Consider the following 22,938-nt stretch of genomic DNA (forward strand, 5'->3'; position numbering starts at 1 on the left):
AATTACCTCCGTTCCGTACTGTATATTAGAGCTAAGCCTATTTTACGGGCCTATTTTCTTACTATAATGCTATCCGTCTTCCGCTAATATTATACATAGCGTTTACTATTAAGAGAAACTTAAGTGGTCACTTCTAGTCTATTCCTGGCCTCCAGAAACTGCCCTAGAAGGCCTTCTTATACTATATAGATTGCTACCTTTTTTACTAACTATGTTTCGTTTAAGATCTTTTAAATACTTTAAGGTTGGCTATTATACGACCATATTTCTTTCCTCAGTTTTTTAAAATTGGGACACTTAACTAGGATATATTGTCCTATCTATTCGTCCCTACACATACACCTTAAGTTAGGCGCACGTTTAATCCTATAAAGGTAGCTCCTTAGAGCTACCTTTCCTATTTAGATCTAGGTAAGTATAGCTAAAAGGGCCTTTAGTAGGTCGTTATATATCTTAAATCTCTGCTTTAAAATCTTTAGTACTAATCTATATAACTCCCTTCCAATTTCACCTCTCTCCCATTCCCTCTCCTAGTATACTTCTATTTAGGCTTTTATATATCTCTTTACTACCGCTAATAGGCTCTATAAGGAGGGGAAGGTAGGGGCCTTTTATCCTATCCCTTCCTTTCTCTATCCTATTACTTGCTTTGCCAAAATATCCACTTATTTATTTCCTCTAATCTCCGCGTATAAAGGGATCCAGTATATTATAACTTTTATGCTTATTATCTATACTGCTAAAAGCCTTTGCCTTATTCTATGTACTAAGTACTATCCTAATTAATTCCGAGGCTTTACTACTGCTTAAATCGCTACTTAGCTGTCCGTAAATATTGTAAGTCTTCTAATTAGTAGTAAATATTTTAGTGCTAGGTCTAGGGCTAGTTAAAGGCCTCTTAGCTCTCTGGCGTATATACTACTAACTTAGTTTATCCCTATATAATTAGTTACCTCTATTCCTAATTAAGGTATATATACTAATACCGACCTCCCTATTAACTTTACTTCCGTTAGTATACGCTAGGAAGTATCTTAGGTTATCTTTAGTTTCCTATACAATCTAGTTATACTCCTACTTTGCTATTTCTTTATCCCTGGTAATATAGGTTTATAATAGTTTAACCTAGGGGTAGAGCCTCTCTAAGCGGATCTTTTCTATAGGTAGTATTCCCTTAGAAAGGCATAGTATGGCATTATTTTCTAGTTTCTAGAGAGGGCTATGCTATTAATATTTGCTTAGGGCAGATCTTCTTAGTTATAGGATCTTATAGTATAGCGGTAAGCCTCTAATACGATTTAGGGAGGACTCTACTGCGCGGTAAAGCGCTACTTTAATAAGTGGGATGTGTATGTTAACTTCTAGTACAGCTCTAGCTGTAGTCCAAAATACTCCCGTTATAAGGCAGAGCGCTCTATATTAGACCCTTATAAGCACCTAGTAGACTTATTTAGCTTTTTTAATAAACCTACGTCCTCCTTCCGGTATATACTAGTAGGAGGCTGCGTATAGCATACGTGGTACAACTATAGTAGTATACAGCCGTCTTATATATCCGGCTGTAATGCCCTATATAGTTCCTATAATGCTAGATAGATATATAAGCTAGCCTATTAACCGTTTAACAATATGGCCTAGGTATACCTTTCCGGATAGTTAGTTGTCTAAGATAACTCCTAAGTATTAGGCCTTTATTATTAGTTAAATCGTCTATATCCTTCCGTTCTTTAGTTAAAGCACCAAAAAACGCTTCCTATTCTCTTCCAATATCTTCTTTCTTAGGGGGATAAAGTATATAAGCTCGTACTTCTATAGTGCGAATATTAAGGCGTACTAGTTTGCCTACTTTTCCGCCCTTTTGTGTAGCATCGCCAGCGTCTTTATTATTTCTTTAGTAGTTCTTTTATTTACTATAATGCTTGTGTTATTAATATAGCCTATAACGAGTCCGTATCTAAGCCCGTTTTCGTTTATAGCTATATCTAGGAGGTTAACGTTGTAAAATAGGTAGAGGATTAGTAATATTAGTAAGCCTTATAGGATCCCTATTAGTATAGGGAACCTTTCTAATATGCCTTCTAGTAGCTTAATATAGGTAGACTTTTCTATAAGAAAGCTGTTAATCCAGTTAACTATTAGGGTAGGTATTCTTTGTTTCTAGAGGCAGTAGATAAGCCTACAGTATAATACGTTGTTAAAGGCTCCGCTTACGTTAAGTATAAGTAGGCTTACTATGTCTTCTTCTCCTGTTTACTATAACGCGTATACCTTCTCCAGGAGGAGGTGCACCGCGTATTCGCAACCAGCTACTACTCTTCCACCTATATAAGTGCGTGGTAGGAGGCCATAGGCGTCCACTATAAAGAGTAGTCGTTTTATAAGCAGATTAAAGCTTTAAAAGGTCTTATTGTTTTAATTTTAGCATGTTTATTATGCCGAAATTAAACCAAAGCTTTAAAAGATCTTATTGTTTTAATTTTGGTATATTTGTTATACCGAAATTAAACCAAAGCTTTAAAAGGTCTCGTTGTTTTGATTTTAGTATATTTATTATACCAAAATTAAACCAAAGCTTTAAAAGGTCTTATTGTTTTAATTTCAGCATATTTATTATGCTGAAATCAGACCAAAGCTTTCTAAGGCTACTTTTAGTTTAACGCCTCTTGTCTAACTTATATCTGTAATTTATTATATATTAAGATTAGCGGCTAAGATACCCCTAATCTATATCTAATATAGGAGAGCTAAATTAATATAGGTAGTTACGATCGTTTAATAGCAATATATATAAAGGCTTAGTTAATAGAATAGGATCTATTAGTAGCTAGTAAACTAGAATTTTAAGACAAGGACTAGAAGAAAGTCGGGGAAAGGATATATCTATATATATAGTGCCAAGTCCCTAGCTAAGCTCCTAACTAGGGTCTGTAATAGTGCCGTAATAATATCTACAGTAGTAAAAATACTACTCTTTACTATATTAGGTTAAGTAGCAATAAGGCTAGCTTTTATTATAAGAATAAATTATAATCCCTAGCTTAATATAAAGCTAGTTCTATATAAAGTTATATACTACGTCTATACTATCTTTTAGTATGCCTTTAACTAATTTAATTTATATCTCCGTATCTGTTTTATAGAATACTTACTAAATAGTCTAAGGCGTAACGGCCCTAATAGAGAACTTCGGCACTAGCATTATTCCCGTTTTACCTCCTGGCGTTATAACTAAGTAAGCTTATCCTACTCTTCTTTAAATTATTGCTAAATTTTCCAGGCTAAACCGTTAGGGAAAATAATAGATAGCTTTTATTTACAGCTTGCTAAACGGGTAAGCGCCTTTTATTAACCCTATATATATGTTACTCTAGAAATATATATACTAGCCAATTAAAGCCGGCGAGGCTATTACTATTAGGTAAATCAAGACAGGTATTAAACGACCTCTTTTAAAAGGGATTAACGCGGCAGTAGGGGAAGGCAAAGTGTTATATACTGGCTTGGAAAGTATATATAGTGGAGATTTATAAAGTACTACTATGACTAATTAGGTTACGTCTAATTAGGATTTTAGAGGCAGTAGGCCTCTAAATTGTAGAAGATAATTAAATAGGTAGTAATTTTAAATAGTAGTATATAATGCAACCTAATAATTAAATTTGTAATTACTATAATATTATATATAACAGCTATACTAAAGGAGTATTTGTTAGAGTATTATACCTAAGTAGTTCTTAGTATATAAACATACTAAAACAACTATTTTCTAACTCTAGTTTTGATAAGGCTGTATACGGTTATACTTAGTATAGTAAGCTGGTCTATATTAATTACTAGCTTTTATATAAACGTATCTATTTAAATAGTAGCCTAATTAATAATTACATCCCCGTAATCCGTATAGCTTACTATTCCACTTTTTAACGTTTATATTAGAACATATTATAAACTATATAAAATAAGGGCTATACTAAATATACCTTTAATAAGGCCGAGAACTTAACTAGCTCCTCTATAGATCCCTATAGCTAAGCTTAGTGCCGTAAACTCTATAGCCGTTTAATGTTTTAAAGTTTCGCCCCAAACTCTTTTGCTAGATCTTTATTTGTTATCTTTAGATAATATAATTTGAGAATTAATTAACGTATAACCTATACTATATTTCTAAAATCCTAACTTATAATACCTAATATAAGTACGTTATTAATAGAGTATGGAGCGTAAACAATCCCTGCGGGCTATACTATATTATTACCTTACTCTAGGTATAATACGAACGGAGCTAGTTATAGCGTATCGCTATTATTATTTACCTATTCCTCCAGCTCTATTTCCTATAACTTTAGCTATATAATCTATAGCTTGCGTCCTTCTTTAGCCGTTATAGTTATTATTACTCCATAATAGTTTATATATAGTAGTAAGAATATATCTACCTTACTGCAGATCTAAAAGGCTATATAAGAAGATAGGTCTGCTAGCTAAAACTCTATACGTTTTCCACTCTGGTCTAACTCCTTTAAGTCCCTCAATATAGTATACGCCGGTATATTCGCTAAGCATTTAAATACCTTATTCTGTTTTTATACTTTAAGATTTAAGAAGTTAACTGGACTTATATATTTATCGCGAAATATTAAAATTACTTCTTCCGAAGGAAGGAATCTAGGTTTTAGGTATTCTCCTTCCTTATCTATTAGTTAATTATAGGTATGTACGTTAATACTAGGCTTAGTTAAGAGGTACATTAAATACTCTTTAGTTAGTATTATTAGTATTTTTAGCTTTAATACAGCTGGTATAACTAGTGGCATTACAGGACTTTCGGTTTCTAGTATTTTATGTACTTTAGCAGTAGAACAAACTATATATTTTTAACGGTGCGAGTTATTATACTTGTGGTTCTTCCAGTCTATACGCATGTACTTATTATAGGATATTAGCTCTCCTAGCTTATAACGCTCCAATATCTCCTTATAGCGAGGTAGCTTATATCCTAGCCTAGACTTTATATATTATAGGCTCTCTACCTACTTACGTATATATATATATACTTCATTCTTTACTACTTTAGTTACGAGTTTACGTGCTTCCAGTAAATTAACTACACTACTATTAAAGGTTGTGTTTTGCTGGTGGTTTATATATATATTTAAACTAAGGTATATAACTCGGCTTAGGAGGCTCCTGGTAGCTAGTATAATTATAAAGCTATAGCGTAAGTGGTTATATTGGGCTTTCTAACTTTAAGATACTAATTAGTTACACTTATTATATAAGTATTGTTCGCCCTTAATTATCTATATAATAATGCTTTTAGGGTAGAGTTTTCGCATATACCGAGCCCAATTTGCTATTATAATATCCTTTTTACAACTTTTATAGTATCTACTAACGGTAGGGGAGGCGTTTAGTATATTGTTTTTATAATAAAGAGTATAGATAACTGGAAGCCAATAACGCTAGTTATAAAGGTTAAGTCTTATGCGGTTTTAGTATAATAATGCGCTAGAATTCTAGTTATAAATACTAAAACTAATTAATCTGGGGGATATACCGGTTAATAGGGTTACATCGCGTAGCGTGGTTTATTTTGGTATAACAATATACTAAAATCGGATTTGCGAAAATAGAGAATAGTTAGTTTAAGATAAGTGTTAAGATAAGTGTTAAGATGAGTGTTAAAACGAGTGTTAAGAGTGTTAAGATAAGATGGGTGTTAAGATAAGTGTTAAGATATTAAGATAAGTGTTAAGATAAGTATTAAAATAAGTGTTAAGATAAGTATTAAGATAAGTATTAAGATAAGTGTCGAGATAAGTGTCGAGATAAGTGTTAAAATAAGTGTTAAGGTAAATATCGAGGTAAATATTAAGGTAAATATTAGGTGTTAAGATGGGTATTAGTATAGCGACCGTTAATAAGCTAAGTGTACTTATTAGATATAGGAGATAGAAGATAGGGACTTAGGTTAGGGCCCTAGGACAAAATACCTAAATCTTTTTCTACACGTCTTGCTATCCCTTTAGGGTGGAAATTATGCTATAAGTAGGAGGCCTATAGGTGTATATATATATATAGGGCGATTAAAGGAGTAAGGATAGGCATACTATTAATTTTATGGTAATCTTAATTTAAATAAAAGTATAGTATAAGTAATAGGGCAAAATAGGTAATTAGGACACTTCTTTATAGAAGTCTTAAAGTAATAACCTAACGGTATTTTCCTCCTATTAATGTAGTATAGGTGTTACCTGGGGGGTATATACTATATACCTCTTATATCTCCCTTAGAGTTTTTTTATACCTAAATTAGCGGAATTAGTTTATATAGACCTAAAACGGGGACCGCATCGGACGTTAAACAAAAATCAATAATAATAATTATTATTATTTCGCGATATCCCTAAAATTATTATATGTAGTTGCGATTGTAAATCGCGGTATTTAGAAACGGTAATTTTGTCGTAAATCGCCTAACTCCTTATTATTGCGTACTACTACATTAAATAATAGATCTATTAACCAATATTTTTCTTTAGTCCTCCCACCTATACCAATTTAGCAAGACCTTATATCCTCTAATAATATATATACAACGTATATCCATTTACGTATGCTTATAACCTAACCTATACCCTTAACACCGCCGTTATTACCTTTATTGCTATTAGTGCCCTTAATATCTAGCCTAAACTTAGAGTGTCTACTAGTTATAAGTTAAAGAGTTTTAATATACTAATTCTCGTTACTAACTACGGCTTCTTGTAATTATAGGCTGTATCTATACTAAGTATATATCCCTTAACCGATAAAGTTATAGATCTGCCGTTATTATATACTAACCACTAAATTAGCTAAAGTAATAGTAAAAGTTCCTTAATAAATGATAACAATGACTATTTTTAGGAGTCTTAACTATAAGAACGCAGTAATAGTAGTACTAGTTATAAATATAGCACATCTTTTACCGGGTAGCAATACTACCACCATCTTTAACTAGGATACTTTAATAGAAATAGATTAGCCATCTTACGCGCAGCTTAAGGACTCTTAGCTAGATATAATGCTAGCCAGATATAATATTTTAAAGCTCTACTAGGCTAAATTAAGTGGAAACAACGTTAATTAAGCTACTAGAGCTACTTACTAGAAACTAAGCTAGGTGTTTTAAATAAGAGCATTAAGTAATATATAACCAATATAGCGGTATAGGGCGTGTTTTTAGCGTAAATAGAGGTTTTTAAGCCTAACTGCGTCTTAAGACCACCATATCTTTACTATACTTTAACGTTAATAGTAAGTACAGTGCTAAGAGGGCAGGTAGAATACCTAGATTCTATCCTCGGAAGTTTAACTAAGTAAAAAATAAGATGGAGACCACGTATTAGGAAATGGAGGTTCCTTTACAGGTAAGGCGCGCTCGCTTTTTTACCCTAGTTTAGCTAAGACCCAACCTTAACCTCGACTATAAAAGGCCTTCTCCCTCGCTGCTTTTGCCCTCATGCTCCATCTCCTCTTTTCTTTCCCGCTACCGTGCCACCTCAGACTCTAGCTGTCAGCTATAAGGTATTTTCCATCCCCTTAGCGTCTATATAGGTGCTCTGCCCGCCTTCCCCAATCTCCATATATTTTATACTAACGATCACCTAGCGCTGCAACTCTTCGGCCCTTTTTATGGGACACATTTATACTCTCTCCTAGTGTTAACGCATGCTTCGGTCCTACCGTATTCCTCCTTTCTTCTCTCCTCTCTCCTCTCCTCCCTACGTCCCCTACCGATTAGTGCACTGGAATAACATTTCCATTTATCCTCTTCTTTACCTCCGCCTCTAGTAGTGTCTTAGACGTGACTATAATATACGACTCAATCCTTGTCGGAACAGCTATAAATGGCTGTGCCGAGAACCGCCTAGTAATGGATTATACGGGTTATAGCTACTGCGAGCTACAGGACGCGTTAGGTAGTGTCGTATTATAGCGTCACGATAAAGGCGAAGCCAGACGCCGAAGTGGGTCCTTAGCGAAACTATAGGCTAATGCTAGTTACTTAGTTTAGTTAAAGCTGCGCCGCCGGAAGCTAAAAGCCCTCGCCCTCCTTAGCGCCTTTTTAACCTAGACCTAGACCTTACCCTTCCCTAATAATTAGAGGATTGCATTACAATTGGAGAAGCTGCTAGGCTTTAGTTTAATCTAGCCCCCTATTTAGTTAAGGAGGTACGGGTTATATAGAAATATCCTTTATATAGACCTAAGACTTATAAGGCGGAATCTGGGGGTAAACGGCCTATTTAGTAGTATAGCCTGGCTTTTAGTGGAGCTGGTGTTATAATCTTACTCTTAGCTGATGAATACTGGAGAAAAATTCGCGTATTTAACCTTTTAACGGAGACGGACTTTATATAGTGGCTGCATTAGCTAAAAGGGCGCAGTGAGATAGATACGGGTGTAATCGCCTAATCTACTCGCGCTATCTACCCCCTTATATTGTTTGTGATATCCAGCTATAGGTAAGGGTAAAATATAACTAAGGAAGTTCCTTAAATCTAGGGGAGAGATTTAAGGATACCCTTATTACTTAGAGTGTTTTTTAATACTTAGCAGAATTACGGCACGCCCCCTACCTGTCTAACCCTAGGAACTATAGTCTCGTAGAGAATCTAGCACGGAAGATCTAGTTTGCTAGTATAATCGGGTTAGAAAAATCGGGTTGGAAAACAGATACGTTAGCGCTAGCTCTAACTCTAAGGAATAAGGGTAGAGGCACTTCGCCACCAACCTCCTTAATAAGGAGGCTTGGTGCGATGCCCCTATTAGAGGCTGAATGTGCTAGGTTAGTTGGTTGGGTCTTGATTGTAGTTTCCTAATAGGCGTTGATCTTGTGACAGAGTTTAAGCCTATATATACCTTTATGCGTTATAAACGGTAATTGCTAACGGAGCGTAGATTACACGTTTTGATTCGCTATTAAGTTGGTAGGGTTATTTTAGTATAGATACTGCGGATATAAGCTAGTGGCGAAGAGGGAACTAGCGTAGACTTAAAAGCCTAGCGTAACCCGTCTTTTAGGGCTATTAAAAAGGCATAAGGCAATAATAATTCTAATAATAATGGTGGCAGTAACGGTGGTATCTTCTTAACCCCTTCGTTTTGATTTATAAATTTCACTTAATAATATTAATTTCTATACTACACCCCCTGAAAAACTAAAGGCTTCTTAGCATTATGCAATTATAGCTTCTAAGGTAAATGTAAGCAACACACTTAAAAAGAGGACGAAAAAGGGGAGAGTACCTCACTTCCCTCTAAGAGATAATTCTATAAAATATTTGGCCTAGTTGCGCTTAGGCAAGTTATTCTATATTACCTTTTTTAAATATTTCACCTAATAAGGCACCCGTAGATCCTAAGGCTTTTAACGAGTATAAAGATATTTACGAGAATATAAGTAACAGCTAAGACGCTAGAGGAAGCAATTAAGGTAATTTAGTAATTATCCCCTCCTTTTTTTCCTAATAACTATAAATATGTCTAACGGTTAGCAGCGAATCTAATATTTATTAAAGATAATACAGCCGACCTAGACTTGGAACCCGAAGCCAAAGGGGATAAAACTAGTAATACTGGCAATAAAGCTAATAAAGTCGGCGATTAACTAGCACCTTATGGGTTAGGTATGCACTTCCCCCCTATATAACGGCCTTGCTTAACAATTATTAGGTAGCGGAAATAACCGCGGCAATAAGGACAACGAGGATAAGGAGTTACCTTCTTTAGAGGAGCTGGAAGATCTCTTTAGCACATCTACGTATAACTATCTTAAACCTATAGTAGAAGACGTTAATGAAATAAATAGCCTAGCTGAGGGAATTAATATTATAACTGTCCCCTAGGCTATACAGAAGTTAGAGATCTACGTAGTAACTAACCAAGACTCCTTAATAGCCAATAATATAGATAATATTGGTAGGTTATAGATATTGAAAATATTGTTACTATAACCTAATAACTATAATATAGACAATCCGCTTATTAGGAAGGAGGGTAATTATAAAAAAGGGAATACGGAAGGCGAATTATCCTTTATGCTAAGGAAGCGGAAGCTTAAGCGGAACAATATTACTAATTATAATTCTAACAACCCTACCAAAGAGAGTAGTGGGGGTAGTGAGGATAGTGATAATCCACGTCCCTAGAAGCAACAAAGGCCACCCACCTATCGCGAAGACTTGTCTTCTAGCCCCCTTATCCCTAACCTCAACTCTTAATACCCGCAAGTTAACCAGCAAGTAGTATCCACTCCATATCCCGCTAGCCCTTCGCTTTAAAAGCCTACCCTTCTCTATAGTATTAAACCGCCGCATAATAAGGCTAGTAATTATACTTATAATAAGGACAAGGACGGTAATAGCGGCGGCGTCGCTAATAACTGGAGCGACGTTTTAAACCTAGAGCCTGCTATAAAGCGTCATACCCGGACTAAAAAAGATAAAATTAATAAAGTGAGCTTAGATAATAAATGGGAGATTAATAATATTCTAGGGGAAAAAATAACTAAGTTAGGGCGCAAATATAAGGTGGCTTGGAAGCCTACCTGGGTTTATAAGAGCGGGCTTTTAAATTCTAACGATGTCCTTAAGTCTTATTAAAGACGCGTTTGGTAAGCTAAAGCTAGATTATTATAGGTGTACTTTTTTTCTAAAGTTGTAAAAGTGAAGGGCAGGGTTGCCGTGTAGAAGAGACGGGGCTAGTAGCTTAGGCGTATTTTTGTGTTTTAGTTGGTCCTGCGGAAATAGAAAGCCGGGGTTTACATTTAGTGGTCTAATTATTTAAGTGCATTTTCTTAAGGCGGTGTTGCTATATGCAGCCATTTTTATCCAAATTTCGCTGCTAACTTATCTATGTTATATATATCTAATTAAAACGGAGCCTTATAAGTTGTAAGACTTATTATATTACTGGACATTACAGCACCTATTCGTTTATATCACGAATTCTCTCTTTCACCATTAATATACTTAAGAATTCGTCGAATTATAAACTTCTCTATACTTAAGATATGCCAATCTACTAAGATTACCGTCTAATATAAAAAGTGCTAGAAGAGACCAAGATATTCCTTAAAGATAAATCGCATCGTCCCCTGCCCTAGTGTTATTATATAAGGTGGGTAAGCGTATTTTAACCCAATACCTGTAACATAAAGTACGGCGTAGTTTAGGAGCTTGCTAGCAACTAGAGATTGTCTAGTATGTTCTAAATAAAGGATAGTTAGTATATTATACTGTATATAAGGATAGTAAGACTAATGGACTTATAAAGCATAAAACTTACCTTCGTTAACGCCAATAACGCCTAAGAAATAGGTAAAGTATAAATCTGGACAGAGAAGCCTTTAGATTTTTAAGCTAAAGACGAGATTTCGTGAACGTTAAAAGGAAAGCCTTAAGAGTGTAGAGGAAATGCCGCGGCGCCGTTACTAGGGATGGATTCCGTAAACCTACGAATAAGTTTAAATAGTTAAAATTCCTAGTTTTATAAACATACCTTACTTATCCATTTCTTTAATAACGTCATCTATATGGTTATATTTGCCGTTCTAATAGCCTCCAATAATGACTCTAAAGGCCCCTAGGGACTTTAATTTGGGAAATATTCCTTATTTATAACGATCTTCTATATTGTCGTTGGAAAGCTTATAAAAGGCGATATGACGCATTAAGATATAATAATAAGCCAATCTAAAGGTAAAAATTTCGTCCTTTTAAGGCGTGCTTAGATATAGAGCTTGGGCTCGAACAGAGTACAAAACGAGAAGAGGAGACCTATTAATTAATAAACTAGCGAAGTTAATTAGCTTTGCGTTTAAATGTTTATCTAAGAGAATATTATGGCACGAAATATCACCGTATATAATATATCTGGAGTAAATATATTTAAGAACGTCTGCAAGCTGTAAAATCTAACGCATTTATAAAATTCGATTAATATTATTACTTCTGTCCTAAAGAAACCCGTAGAGCTAGCCGTTTAGAGCGCGTTTTAGACGTATTACCATGCGGTTATCCTTCCAGAAAAGTTCGCTGCTATGGTATTATAAGAGTCCATTATATTAACCGAGTCTCTTATAGATCTCCTTTTCAACTTTAATAAAGTGTTGAGAATTCGCGTTATTTGGAGCTTTAATAACCTCATTTTGAAGTTTATCGCAATATATAGTGCCCGAAATTCCCCAGCCGATAAGATTCTCACAGCTATAGCCAGGGGGTAGCACTATAATGAGGTCTATAAGTGTTAAAGTAGTAAAGGGCTTTAAAGGGGTGGCAAAATCCTGGTGTCTGGCTGACTAATCTATTATTTACCCTAGATTTTAGACGCTATTCTCGGACAAGATTAGTCTTTATAGCAGATATACTAACCCTAGGTCCTCTATCTAAGCTATACTAAGTCTTATTTATTCTAAACTTCGTCTTAAAAATATAACGACGAAAATGTTTTATAGGACTCTACATTCCTTAATAGTCTATATAAAATTTTCTAATTATTCCCGTGCACCTATAAAATATTCCTTTATATAATTGGATGGTAGTATTTCCATAGCCTCTAATATATAGCACCCTTAATTTGGCAGCGAGTAAGTCGGCTTACCTACCCCTATAGCCTAAGCTTTCTAGCCATCTATATAATCTATTCTTCATTCCGTTGCTCTGCTATATATTCCTTAAGTGCTTATTTAAAGGCTTCTCTTTTAAATTTCGCCTCTTACTCTATATTGCAATTAGTCTAGAAAATTATATTATTAAAGGATATATACTTAGATAGTAGCGTAGAACCGCAAGTTTATTAGGAAGCTTCTTATAGGCTTTATTAGAAATATTATACGCACCAACTGCGTACTTAACACCTTCTTCGTAAATTATATTACGAAGGATCTCTAAACTCGATATGGTGCGGTCACTAAAAGGCATTGCGATATAAACAAGTATAGAGTGATTGCCATCGGTTATGCAAACGCTTTTATTAAAGTTAGCGGTAAGGACTTGAAATCTTACCACTATGGGGGCGGCTTTAAGAGTTATAAGAGCGGCTATAAGAGTATCCTTAGGATCGGGAACCTCCCTAGGAAGATGTGATATAGTAAGTAACAAGAATGTCGGCTCTAGAGGTCTGGACTTAGTAGTCTATTAATGCATTAGCCGATAAAACGATAGTATACGCTATACTATATGCATGTCGAAGACCGGTTAAAGGTTAAGCATACTATACGTGGCCAATGTCTTGCTGGAACGATAAGGGCATACACAGGTCCGAACTTAGTACGCTAAATGCATTAGAAGGCGGCGTTAGCAACTTAATGCGGATATATAGTTATGCGTGGCGAAGGTCAGTAGAGGGCTAACTATAATATAGTTTAACCCCGATTGTTTAGAAGCAGTAAAAGTATATATAGGCCCAAAATTGGAGGCGTTAATTAACCTAGAAAGCAAGAACGGAATACTAATTACCTATAAAAAAAATCCATTAGTGGGCCACTGTAGATATAAAGGCGTTTTAGTAGCTAAGCTAGTAAGCCCTAGAGTGCTAAATTATACTAATATTCTCTTAACTTTAAGCTAAGTAATAGGCTTAAGGTATAGGGCTGTATATAGGGGCTTAGTTCCAGTACTAGTTAATATACAGGAGCTAGTACGTTTTAGATTGACGAGTAAGAAAGCGAGTAGTATTTAGGGCTTTCTTGGATTAGTAGTTTACCCCATAGATCGCGGCTTAGACTTTAAAATGTAAAAGTCTAACTATTTAAGAGGGGTAAAGCAAATGCGCTACACTCTAGCTTGTGCTTAGGTGTATATTCCCCCAATTACCCTAGTTACCCATCTGCAATAAAACCTGTAGATATTTAGACCGTTACTTGTTAAGGCTTTATTGTATAACTGGGAGTGATTAGCTAAGTCGTAGAGCGCTAGCGTGTCCCCCGCTTCTAGCCCTTAAAAATTTGGTATACTTTTAGTATGAAAGTTTTATATAATGATAAGAGACTCTATATAAGGCCTTCCCTCCTAAAAATAAACGAAAACCATAGTCTGGTTTTATGTAATAAGGCATAGAGCTAGAGACGCGTTTAGTGGCTTTAATAGAGTGTATCTTAACCTTAGCTATATAAGGCAATTTTAGATAATACTATGTGCCTTTAAAGGAGGAGCCGTACCTTAGCCGAGTTTTTTAAGGAAGTTTAAAAGCAGTAAGAGGCTTTAAGCTTCGACAAAGTCTATATATAGCTGCTACCTAGGAAGAAAATTCCTCCTAAATAACTTAATAGTTCCTTATATATACCTCTCGCAGCCTTAGCTTTTCTACAGCCTTCCTCTCTAAGTCGCTAAGCTCTAGTATCCGGGATATAAAGTCTCCTTACTCTTGCTTAAGATATATGCGTTTAAGGCATAACTAAAGTGTATAGCGATTATCTCTAAGGAAAACCTTATCCGGCAGGAAGTTATCTATAGCTTCGATCTTCTTAGGTGGAAAGATATAATCCTACTATAGGCCATATGCCTTAGATTGAAGGCCTTTATCTAGCGGGGGATTGTCTACAGCTTTGAAATTCTTAGATAGAAAGGTCTCGCCTTCTCTCCGCGCTTTATAGGTTATGCTAACGGAACGGCTAATGTAAATTTTAAAACTACTAAGCTGGTATTAGCCTAAGAAGTAACTAAGATAACTAAGAACTAACCTATTCCTTCTACGATCAGTTTTAGTATAGGAGGATTTAGGGTTCAATATCGTGGCTTCCTCTAAGTCATTGGGGCTAATAGGTCGGTCAGGGTACTTAAGGTTTAAATATCTCCGTATAGCTTTCTCCGAGTCACTAGGGCTAATAGGTATGTTATAAGATGTCGCGTTATGCTATTGGTATTTAATACAAAGTGACTAAGCTTATAGCAAAACAACGGCAACGTTCGTGATATATTCTATAAGAGAGTGTCCCTATTTATATTAGTGGAGGTTACTAGAGCGTTACTATAGTAGCTTACCAAAAGGAATAGATGTGTATTAATGAATATAAAGTAAATACTAGAATATGGTATAAGAATAATTGTAGCGTATAAGAGCTATAACACTTTTAACCTTCTATGTTTTCTCACTATCTAGATAAAAGCAGTAAGAGTTATACCTAATAATGTATTTATTAAGAGACCACCTAAGAAAGCTAACGAACGCCCTATTGTCTAGTGTTGTAGAAAGAATACTAGTACGAAGCCGGAAATCAGGAGTAGAAAGGCAAGTATAGTAATGCCGGTAACGACTAGGAAATCCTTATTAAAAATAGTTTTTAGAATATTTATGTAGAATCTCCACAAGAATAGAGCCTAATTTTTAGTTAGTAATTTACTTTAAGAGGCTGCACGTATAAACCTTAATGGCTAGTCTAGTATACTAGAACAGCTCTAATAATATATATAACAACTTGGCCGAAATAGGAGAGATATTTTTGAGCTAGTAATAAAGGGAGACTCTAAAAGTAGTTTGGAAAGGGAGGAAGTAAAAAATTATTTAAAAGCGGAGAGAACGCCGTAAGGTAGTTAGTAAACGAAGCTATAAAAGCACTACTTAACTAAGAATAAGTAAATAAATAAACTTAGCGCTAATAAATGCTATAATAGGAAGTTTATACATTGTTTTAAAAAGTAGAGGTATTCTACTAATAAAGAGGTTAACCGAAGTAAAAAAGGGCAAGAAGGCAATAAGGCGACAAGGTAACAGCGTAATAGGGTAGTAGGGTAATAGGGCGGCTATAAGGCTAGGTTATAGCCTAATTCCCTCTAACTACCTTTATAGAATATTATGCCCCTTAATGGCAATCTTTTAGCGATCCTTTAGGAATCTTTTAGGACTTTTTTATAACTTCTCTGTGACTCCTCTAGGACTCCTGTGTAACTCGTATAGGACTCCTTTATAACTTTAGTGGCGCCTTAGGAAACTAGCCTCCTTAAGCTAAAAAAAGGTAGCGAGAGTGGCTAGGGTCTTAAGATTAGTTTTAATAGCCGTATCTATAATGCCGCCTTCTTTTATATGCGCCTTTTTAGGCCTTAATATCTCTAAGTACCTCTTTTACTAAGGCATAGGCTTGCTTAGTACGCTTTCTATTTTTAGTGCTTCCGCCCTAGCGGCTTATAATTCTCCATTTAATAAGCTTAGCCCCTATAGCCTATACGTAACATGCTAACATAACGCGTATTACCCAGATTCTCGCTTATTATATCTCTCTTATTCTTCCTAATCTTTCCCTATTCTATAGTTTCGCCGACAATAAGCCCTAGTTTTGCCTTCCTTAGCATTTACATAACGACTCCTTTAGCATTACGATTTCTCCTAATTATAGGCAGCCTCTTTACTTAGTAACGAAGCTTAACAAAGTCCGCGACCTTAGAGATCTGCGCTGATTCCCCTACGGCACCTAGTAGCCTCCTATATAAATGACGAGTATCCGTTATTAACTGCAGTAGGGACAGTTTAAAGCCTTCGGTCCCCTATATAGCAGGAACTATAAATATCTCTTCTATACTAAGTAGAACACGTATTTAAAGGTATAGGAATTATAAGTAATAGAACCTATCTAATCTCTATCTACTAAAACTTAGGAATTTAGTATAACCCTATATATTACAATACCTCTAATACAAAAACGCGGTTACTTTATAATCTCTAAACCTTACTAAAGTGAGCAAAATGCTAAGTATTATCGGACTAAGAATAATATATAAGCTACGGATTGTATGTCATCTCTTAAAAAGAAGAGAGAGCCTTTAAAGAAATTTCCTTGTCTATTTTGTATCCGCCGTTTTAGTAAGTTGTGCAATATCTAGAAATATATAAGGAAGTTCTATAAAGAAAAGAGTTAACTGGATAAATACTGCTATATATGCGAACAAGAATTCTAAAGACTGTTAAGTTTTACCTGGTATATAAATATTTATAAATTTAAGGCAACGCCCTCTAGTTTTTAAGCAGAGTTTAAGTAATTGGTATTATAGCCACGCAGAGAGCTGTTCGGGCGCACATTAAGTATAGCACCCTTAAGTTCTCTAGCGGAACCAGTGCAACCGCCCAATTGGAATACGTTCAATACTACGCCCTTTAATCGCAATTGGGACACATTTAATGCTACGCCCTTTAACGATTTACCGGAGCTGATGCAGCCGCTATCCTTCTAGGGCAATTTAAGCTCGTTAAGTGCGGTAGCCACTAATTCTTTAGCGGAGCAAGTACGGTTATTTTATTGGAATATATTTAATACCACTCTATTTAACGATCTATAAGAGCCGATGTAGTAGCCGCCCCTATAGGATAACTAGAATACTTTAAATGTAATAGGGCAAGTGCAGTTATTTTACTGGAATACGTTTAATGCTACGCCCTTTAACAATTTGCTAGAACTAATGCAGCCGCTATCCTCCTAAGACGATTTAAACCTGTTAAATGCGGCACCCTCTAATTCTCTGGCAGAAGTACGGTTATTTTATTAGAACACGTTTAACGCGATACCCTTTAACCTTTTATTAAAGTTAATATAGTAGTTATTCTCCCTGGAGGGTCCTAGTATGACAAATATATTACTCTCTAATCTAGACTTAAACATTATAGGCCTGGCGTAAGCCTTTTAAAATCCCCGCTATAGCCTAGTACTGACTAAAGCGTATTAGTGTGACTTATAGAACCGCCTCCTAAGCTCGCTTAATCGCCCTCCTTTTAAACTAAATCTACTTTTAATTATGCGCTACTAGTTCTCGTCTAGGCTTAGAGCAATATTTAATACTTTGGTAGAGGGATATATAGGAGAATCTGTAGCTAGCTATAAGCGGTAATCTTTATTCCTTTTACGTACTACTTAATGTAGTTACCGCTTCTAAACTATATATTTACTACTTCTAGAGTAATTATTTCCAAACTGCTCTAGAATCTTATTACCAGTTTAATTATCTAGTACTCCGCGCCTAGGATATCTGGTCCATATATATGAAACTACAATCGCGTATACTAGGGAAGGTGGTTTATTCTTAAGGAAAGGTCTTAACTATAATAGCTAGTGATGGTAAATAAAGCTAGAGGAAGTTTAGTAAATGCGAAAATGTTTATAGGGTTTAAGAGTACACATATATCACCTCTATTAGCCTTAATATCTACTATTTTCTTAGTAGCTACTCTACGAGAATATGCATTAACCTGGAATATCTATATAATATTTTAATCTCCTCCTAAATAATAGTATATAGCCCCTATAAGATCTTTAGCAGAAGCCATTTTTTTCTATTTATAATCGCGCCCTAACTCTTTATGGGTTAGAGTAGGTTTGGATAAAAGGCAGGCGGCAATATAAAAGCCATTATCTTAAGCCGAGAAAAGTATTGTTTTAACAGCCTAGAGGGATATTAGTCTTGCTTGTAAACTTTAGAAATAGCTTACCTTATTTAAAACAATCTCCCTTTTAATAAAGCTTAATGACTTTAATAACTCCGCTAAAGGGGGCTTAATGCTTATAGCTCTTTTAAGAATAAGAAACCCGTCTTCTATAAAAGTTTATAAAGCCTCGCTAAGATCTTCTTTCGTAGAGAGCTTTTACCTGCTGCGTTTGACGACTTTAATATCCATATGCTTATTACTTAGTCGTTCTGCCGTTAGTTTAAAGTTATCATCATTTTACTGCTTAAAATTTTAAGCCGCGCGGGGCAGGTTCGGCGGGGTATAGCTATAATCCAAAGCCTCTAGTACATGTAATGCTTTACCTAGTAAGATTAATAAATGTTATTATATATCAACTTTAATAACTAACTATCGATATCTAATATCTCTAGCTTAAATATATATAAGCTTATTTCGTTAAACCTCTAAGTAACGCTTACTAGATTTAACTACTTTAAGCTAAGATTAAAGAAGACTTAAGCTTAAGCTTGAGCTAAAATAACATCCTTAAAGAAGTAGTCAAATTCTTACATACCGGGAAACACTAGTAGTAAAATTTAAAGGAACGTGCTAGTTATAAAGCAGGGGCTACGAAATCAGTGCCTTAATTAGACTAGGGGCAACTAGAGGTTTAGTAGGTATTAGACTCTTAGTTTGAAAATGAGGAAGATTAGGTTTAGACGGAAAATAACCTAGTTTAGGTGCTAACGTCTGTCCTTTAAAATGATAAGTAGATTTTAAAGATAGAGGTCCTAGGGATTACCGTAGAATTATTAGGGGATTCCTATAGAAGTCTTATAGGAGTCCTATAGGAGTCCTAAAGGAGTTATATAGAAGTTATATAAGAGTCTTATAAGGTTATCATAGGGCTATAACGGGATTGCTAAGATATTGCTAAGGAATTGCGAAAGGAGTTAATATAAAAGGTAAATTTCTAAAGGTTTAGACTTATAAAATATACCCCAATATAAGAATATCTAGCTGGTTTTAAACAGTTTCCTTATAATACCTTTTAGCTAAATTATATCCTCTGCTCTATCTATAATTTTAATTAATAGTTTGCTATATGTTTTAATAAGCTAACCGCCTAATCTTTTTAGCTGTTTTAAAGCTTACGGCAGTTTCTATCTAGGTAGTTATCTTTAAATTATATTATAAGCAATAACCCTAGATTAGATTAGAAGGTCTCTATATTTATATTTTTATAACATTAGGAGGATATAATTTACAGGTCTCTTGGTATTTTAGGCACCACGTTTTTACTCTATTAATAAAATGGCCGCATTTAAGCGCTATTTAAATATAGTCGCACATTTTATAAGGTAATAATAACAATTTTCCGTCTAGGTAAAGTATAGGCAATATGTGGATTCTAATATTAGAGCTATTCTGGAATTTATAATATATATATACTACTTAATACGCGGCCAAAATAGGAGATAACGAAGGAGATACATTATAGGAAGGTATACTATTAGAGTCCTCACTTCTAGAACTGGGTATATAGCCCCTCATCTACCCTAGCTATCTAAGTTTATTAATTTTCGCCCTATATATACGCTGAGACATATTTATTTTATGCCCTTATAATAGCGACTAGTAAACCTATCTTATAAACAATGTTTCCTTTCTCCCACCTAATCGGAAATTATATAACCATAGACTAATATAAAAGAATGCTTAGCTTTAATCTCCACGCTATAATTCCTAGTATAATCTAGTAATTAGTCTATAGGAGTTAAACCTTATTAGCCCGCACTAAGTATATTTACCCTCTTTTCGCTTTATAGCAATCTCTAGAGTCCTTTTAATCTTTATATACTTCCTAAAACTGTTTCTCCTACCACTCTTCTCTAAGTCACGTTCTCCCTATATAGAGAGAAAGTCAGTTAGCAATGTTTAAAGCGCCTGTTTTAGGGCGTCTTTATAAGGCGGAGGTCTCTAAGGCAAAATAAATAGCACTTATTACCACTACCGTATACTTTTCCTCCCCTGTATAGAAATATTAGAGACCATACTATACCAAATTTCTAGGAGATATACTAACGAGCTTTAAAAACCTTTTTAGACGAGAAATTTAAAATCTAGATAAAATCGTACTTGTTATAGACGATGCTTTTAAAAACGATAAATATAAGATAGTCTACGACGCACTTAAAGGTATATATCCGCCTATTAAGAATGCCGAATCTGTAATTATTGGTGTTGCGATCTTGTCCCTACTAAAAGGTTCCAATCGGAGCGGGCAGTTTTAGCCGGAAAGTAAATATTACTAAGTGTTATGGCGATTGCAGGGCTTTATTAACACTGGCGCAAACATTAATAAACTATAGGAGGAAGTTCTAAACCTAAAGCGAGACGAGAGTAAAGAAGCTATATTGCTCTATGCGAAATGTACTAATTTAGCTAAGTTAAAGTATAATACCTTGCCCCCTTAAATCTTAGGATTAATTCTAAACTTTTTACCTAAATAATAGGTGGCTCTATGAATCCGGGCCTTACTATATACTTTAAACGCTAGCACTACACCTAAAATACTAAGGGCGTAGGTACGCTAAAGCCTTTACGTACTAGTTTAAAGCGATTTTAGTTCTTAACAGTATTCCGCTTAGCGTTTCTTCTACAGCAGGTAGCGAGACTTTCTATACTAAATACGGGTTCAAGATAAAGGAGGAAGTCCCTATACTAGAATATTAAGATTATCTAAAAATCTTTCTTTATATATATATTTTCCAACCATCCGTATAGCGTATCCCAGCAAATAAAAGGGAGTTTGCTAATAATATAGGATATACGGTGGGTAGCATAGAATGGCAGAAATAATTTAAAGACTTTAAGGTAGGTTTCTCTCCTATTTAAACTGTCTCTTAGATTGACTATAAACAGGACTAAGTCCGGATTAAGCTTAGATCTTTACTACTAGGCCGCCTCTAAAATTTCCCTAAAGGATAGAATAATATTATAGAGGAAGAAATAAGGGTTGTGGAATATAGGATTATCTAAAATGGAAACCAAAATAGGCGGTATATAAAAGGATGGTATATAGAGGATAAACGTAAGTCGCGTAATGGGATTGTTAGATTTTGCATAAAAGCTGTCTATAAGGGAACTTTAAAGGAAATCCTAGCTGGGGAATAGGCGAATATAATGTAATACTGCTAGAGTAGCATATAAGCGTTAGGATTATTATCTCTATCCCTTTTTATAATACCAAGAGAGTAGTTAGATATATACTCCAGTATAGTAGGATACCCTAGCTGTGTTAGAGTTAAATTCTATTATACTATAATAGGATAGTTACAGCGGAGAGTTTAGTAGAGGGTCTAGATAGGATAACAATTTATAAATGTATTTAGCTCAAGTTTAGGACTAAGTTATTATAAAAGAGCTCTCGCTAAGTAGGCTAGCGTATACTGTTTGCTAAGCCTAGGCCTTCTATAGTACTAAGCGTTTAGTTAGTTAATCTATTTAGGGGCTTAGCTGTTAAATTTTGTTATACTAAGAACACACTATATATAATTAGGAAATTACGTAAAAAGAACCACACTTTTTTTACTAATTTTAGTATGAAAACAGGATATTATAAAGGCGCTTAAAAATATCTATAGAAAGCAGAATATAGTGCTTAAGTATAAGAGGGTGATCTTATTCAACTTGGCCTTTTACTACTAGTTATATAAAAGGCGGTTATAGAACTAATTCTAATATAGTAGGCAAAAGTAGGTATATAGAATTGAGCCTAGTTTTGTACGCGTGCATACATAGCATTTAGTACGCATTACGCTAGGTTAATAGACGCTATGTTAACTGCGGTAAAAGACTATATATTAAAAAGCTTCTCTAATTCTACCGCTGCTATAATTATAAACGCCTTAATTTTTCTTCTTTACTAAACACGAAGCCGACTTTTTTTGTAAAGGCTAATGCTTATTAGTTATATAGAGTGGAGCGCAAGCTAGGCTAAGCCGACGCCGCCCGAATTATTTTTATATCAATCTCTTATCGGGTACTAATGCCTTGAGCACTTATGCGCCTGTTAGACTTTATAACTCATTTATATTCTTAAATCCTTTTCGCTCCGCTCTATTTAAGTATATAATCCACTTCTTTTATACCTCTTTAATCTCTTCGTCGCGCAGAAGCTATATACTTACCATTACCTGCACTAGTTCTTCCTTAGTTAATAGAACAGGCTGCTAAGTCTATTGCGTAAGATATAGCCTTTATTTACTTCCTAACTAGCATATTTCCTGCCAGAACCTTTTAAGGCCCATTTTTATAACAACTTTGACGCCCTTACCTACGATCCTTAGGTCGTTATTCCCCCCTACTTTAGGTCCTTTTCAATAGCGCAAACCTGTATAGAGAACGTATACTACTCTTAGATAAAGCTTAGCTTTATCTAAATTTATACTATCTATTTACCGGCAATATATTCCCTCTTAAAGTCATACCTTTACAAAATTTATTATATCTGGAAAG

The 22,938-nt window shown here is 34.8% G+C and overlaps 3 protein-coding genes across 3 annotated transcripts; 1 reads left to right on the top strand and 2 right to left on the bottom strand.

The window, feature by feature from the left end:
• Window positions 1-11,806: 11,806 nt before the first annotated feature.
• Window positions 11,807-11,959, bottom strand: K441DRAFT_411832 (uncharacterized protein; the record flags this gene model as incomplete). The annotated part of the gene is made up of 1 exon (XM_067641514.1): window positions 11,807-11,959. A coding segment is annotated over one exon (153 nt), but the record flags the coding sequence as incomplete, so codon positions are not given.
• A 153-nt stretch (window positions 11,960-12,112) lies between these two features.
• Window positions 12,113-12,280, bottom strand: K441DRAFT_595613 (uncharacterized protein; the record flags this gene model as incomplete). Its single annotated transcript, XM_067645005.1, has 1 exon — window positions 12,113-12,280. A coding segment is annotated over one exon (168 nt), but the record flags the coding sequence as incomplete, so codon positions are not given.
• Window positions 12,281-20,549: 8,269 nt separating this feature from the next.
• K441DRAFT_595560 (uncharacterized protein) lies at window positions 20,550-20,711 on the top strand (the record flags this gene model as incomplete). Its single annotated transcript, XM_067645000.1, has 1 exon — window positions 20,550-20,711. A coding segment is annotated over one exon (162 nt), but the record flags the coding sequence as incomplete, so codon positions are not given.
• Between the last annotated feature and the right edge of the window lie 2,227 nt (window positions 20,712-22,938).

The sequence above is a fragment of the Cenococcum geophilum genome (genome assembly GCF_001692895.1).
Source record: "Cenococcum geophilum 1.58 unplaced genomic scaffold K441scaffold_93, whole genome shotgun sequence".
Classification (NCBI taxonomy): domain Eukaryota; kingdom Fungi; phylum Ascomycota; class Dothideomycetes; order Gloniales; family Gloniaceae; genus Cenococcum; species Cenococcum geophilum.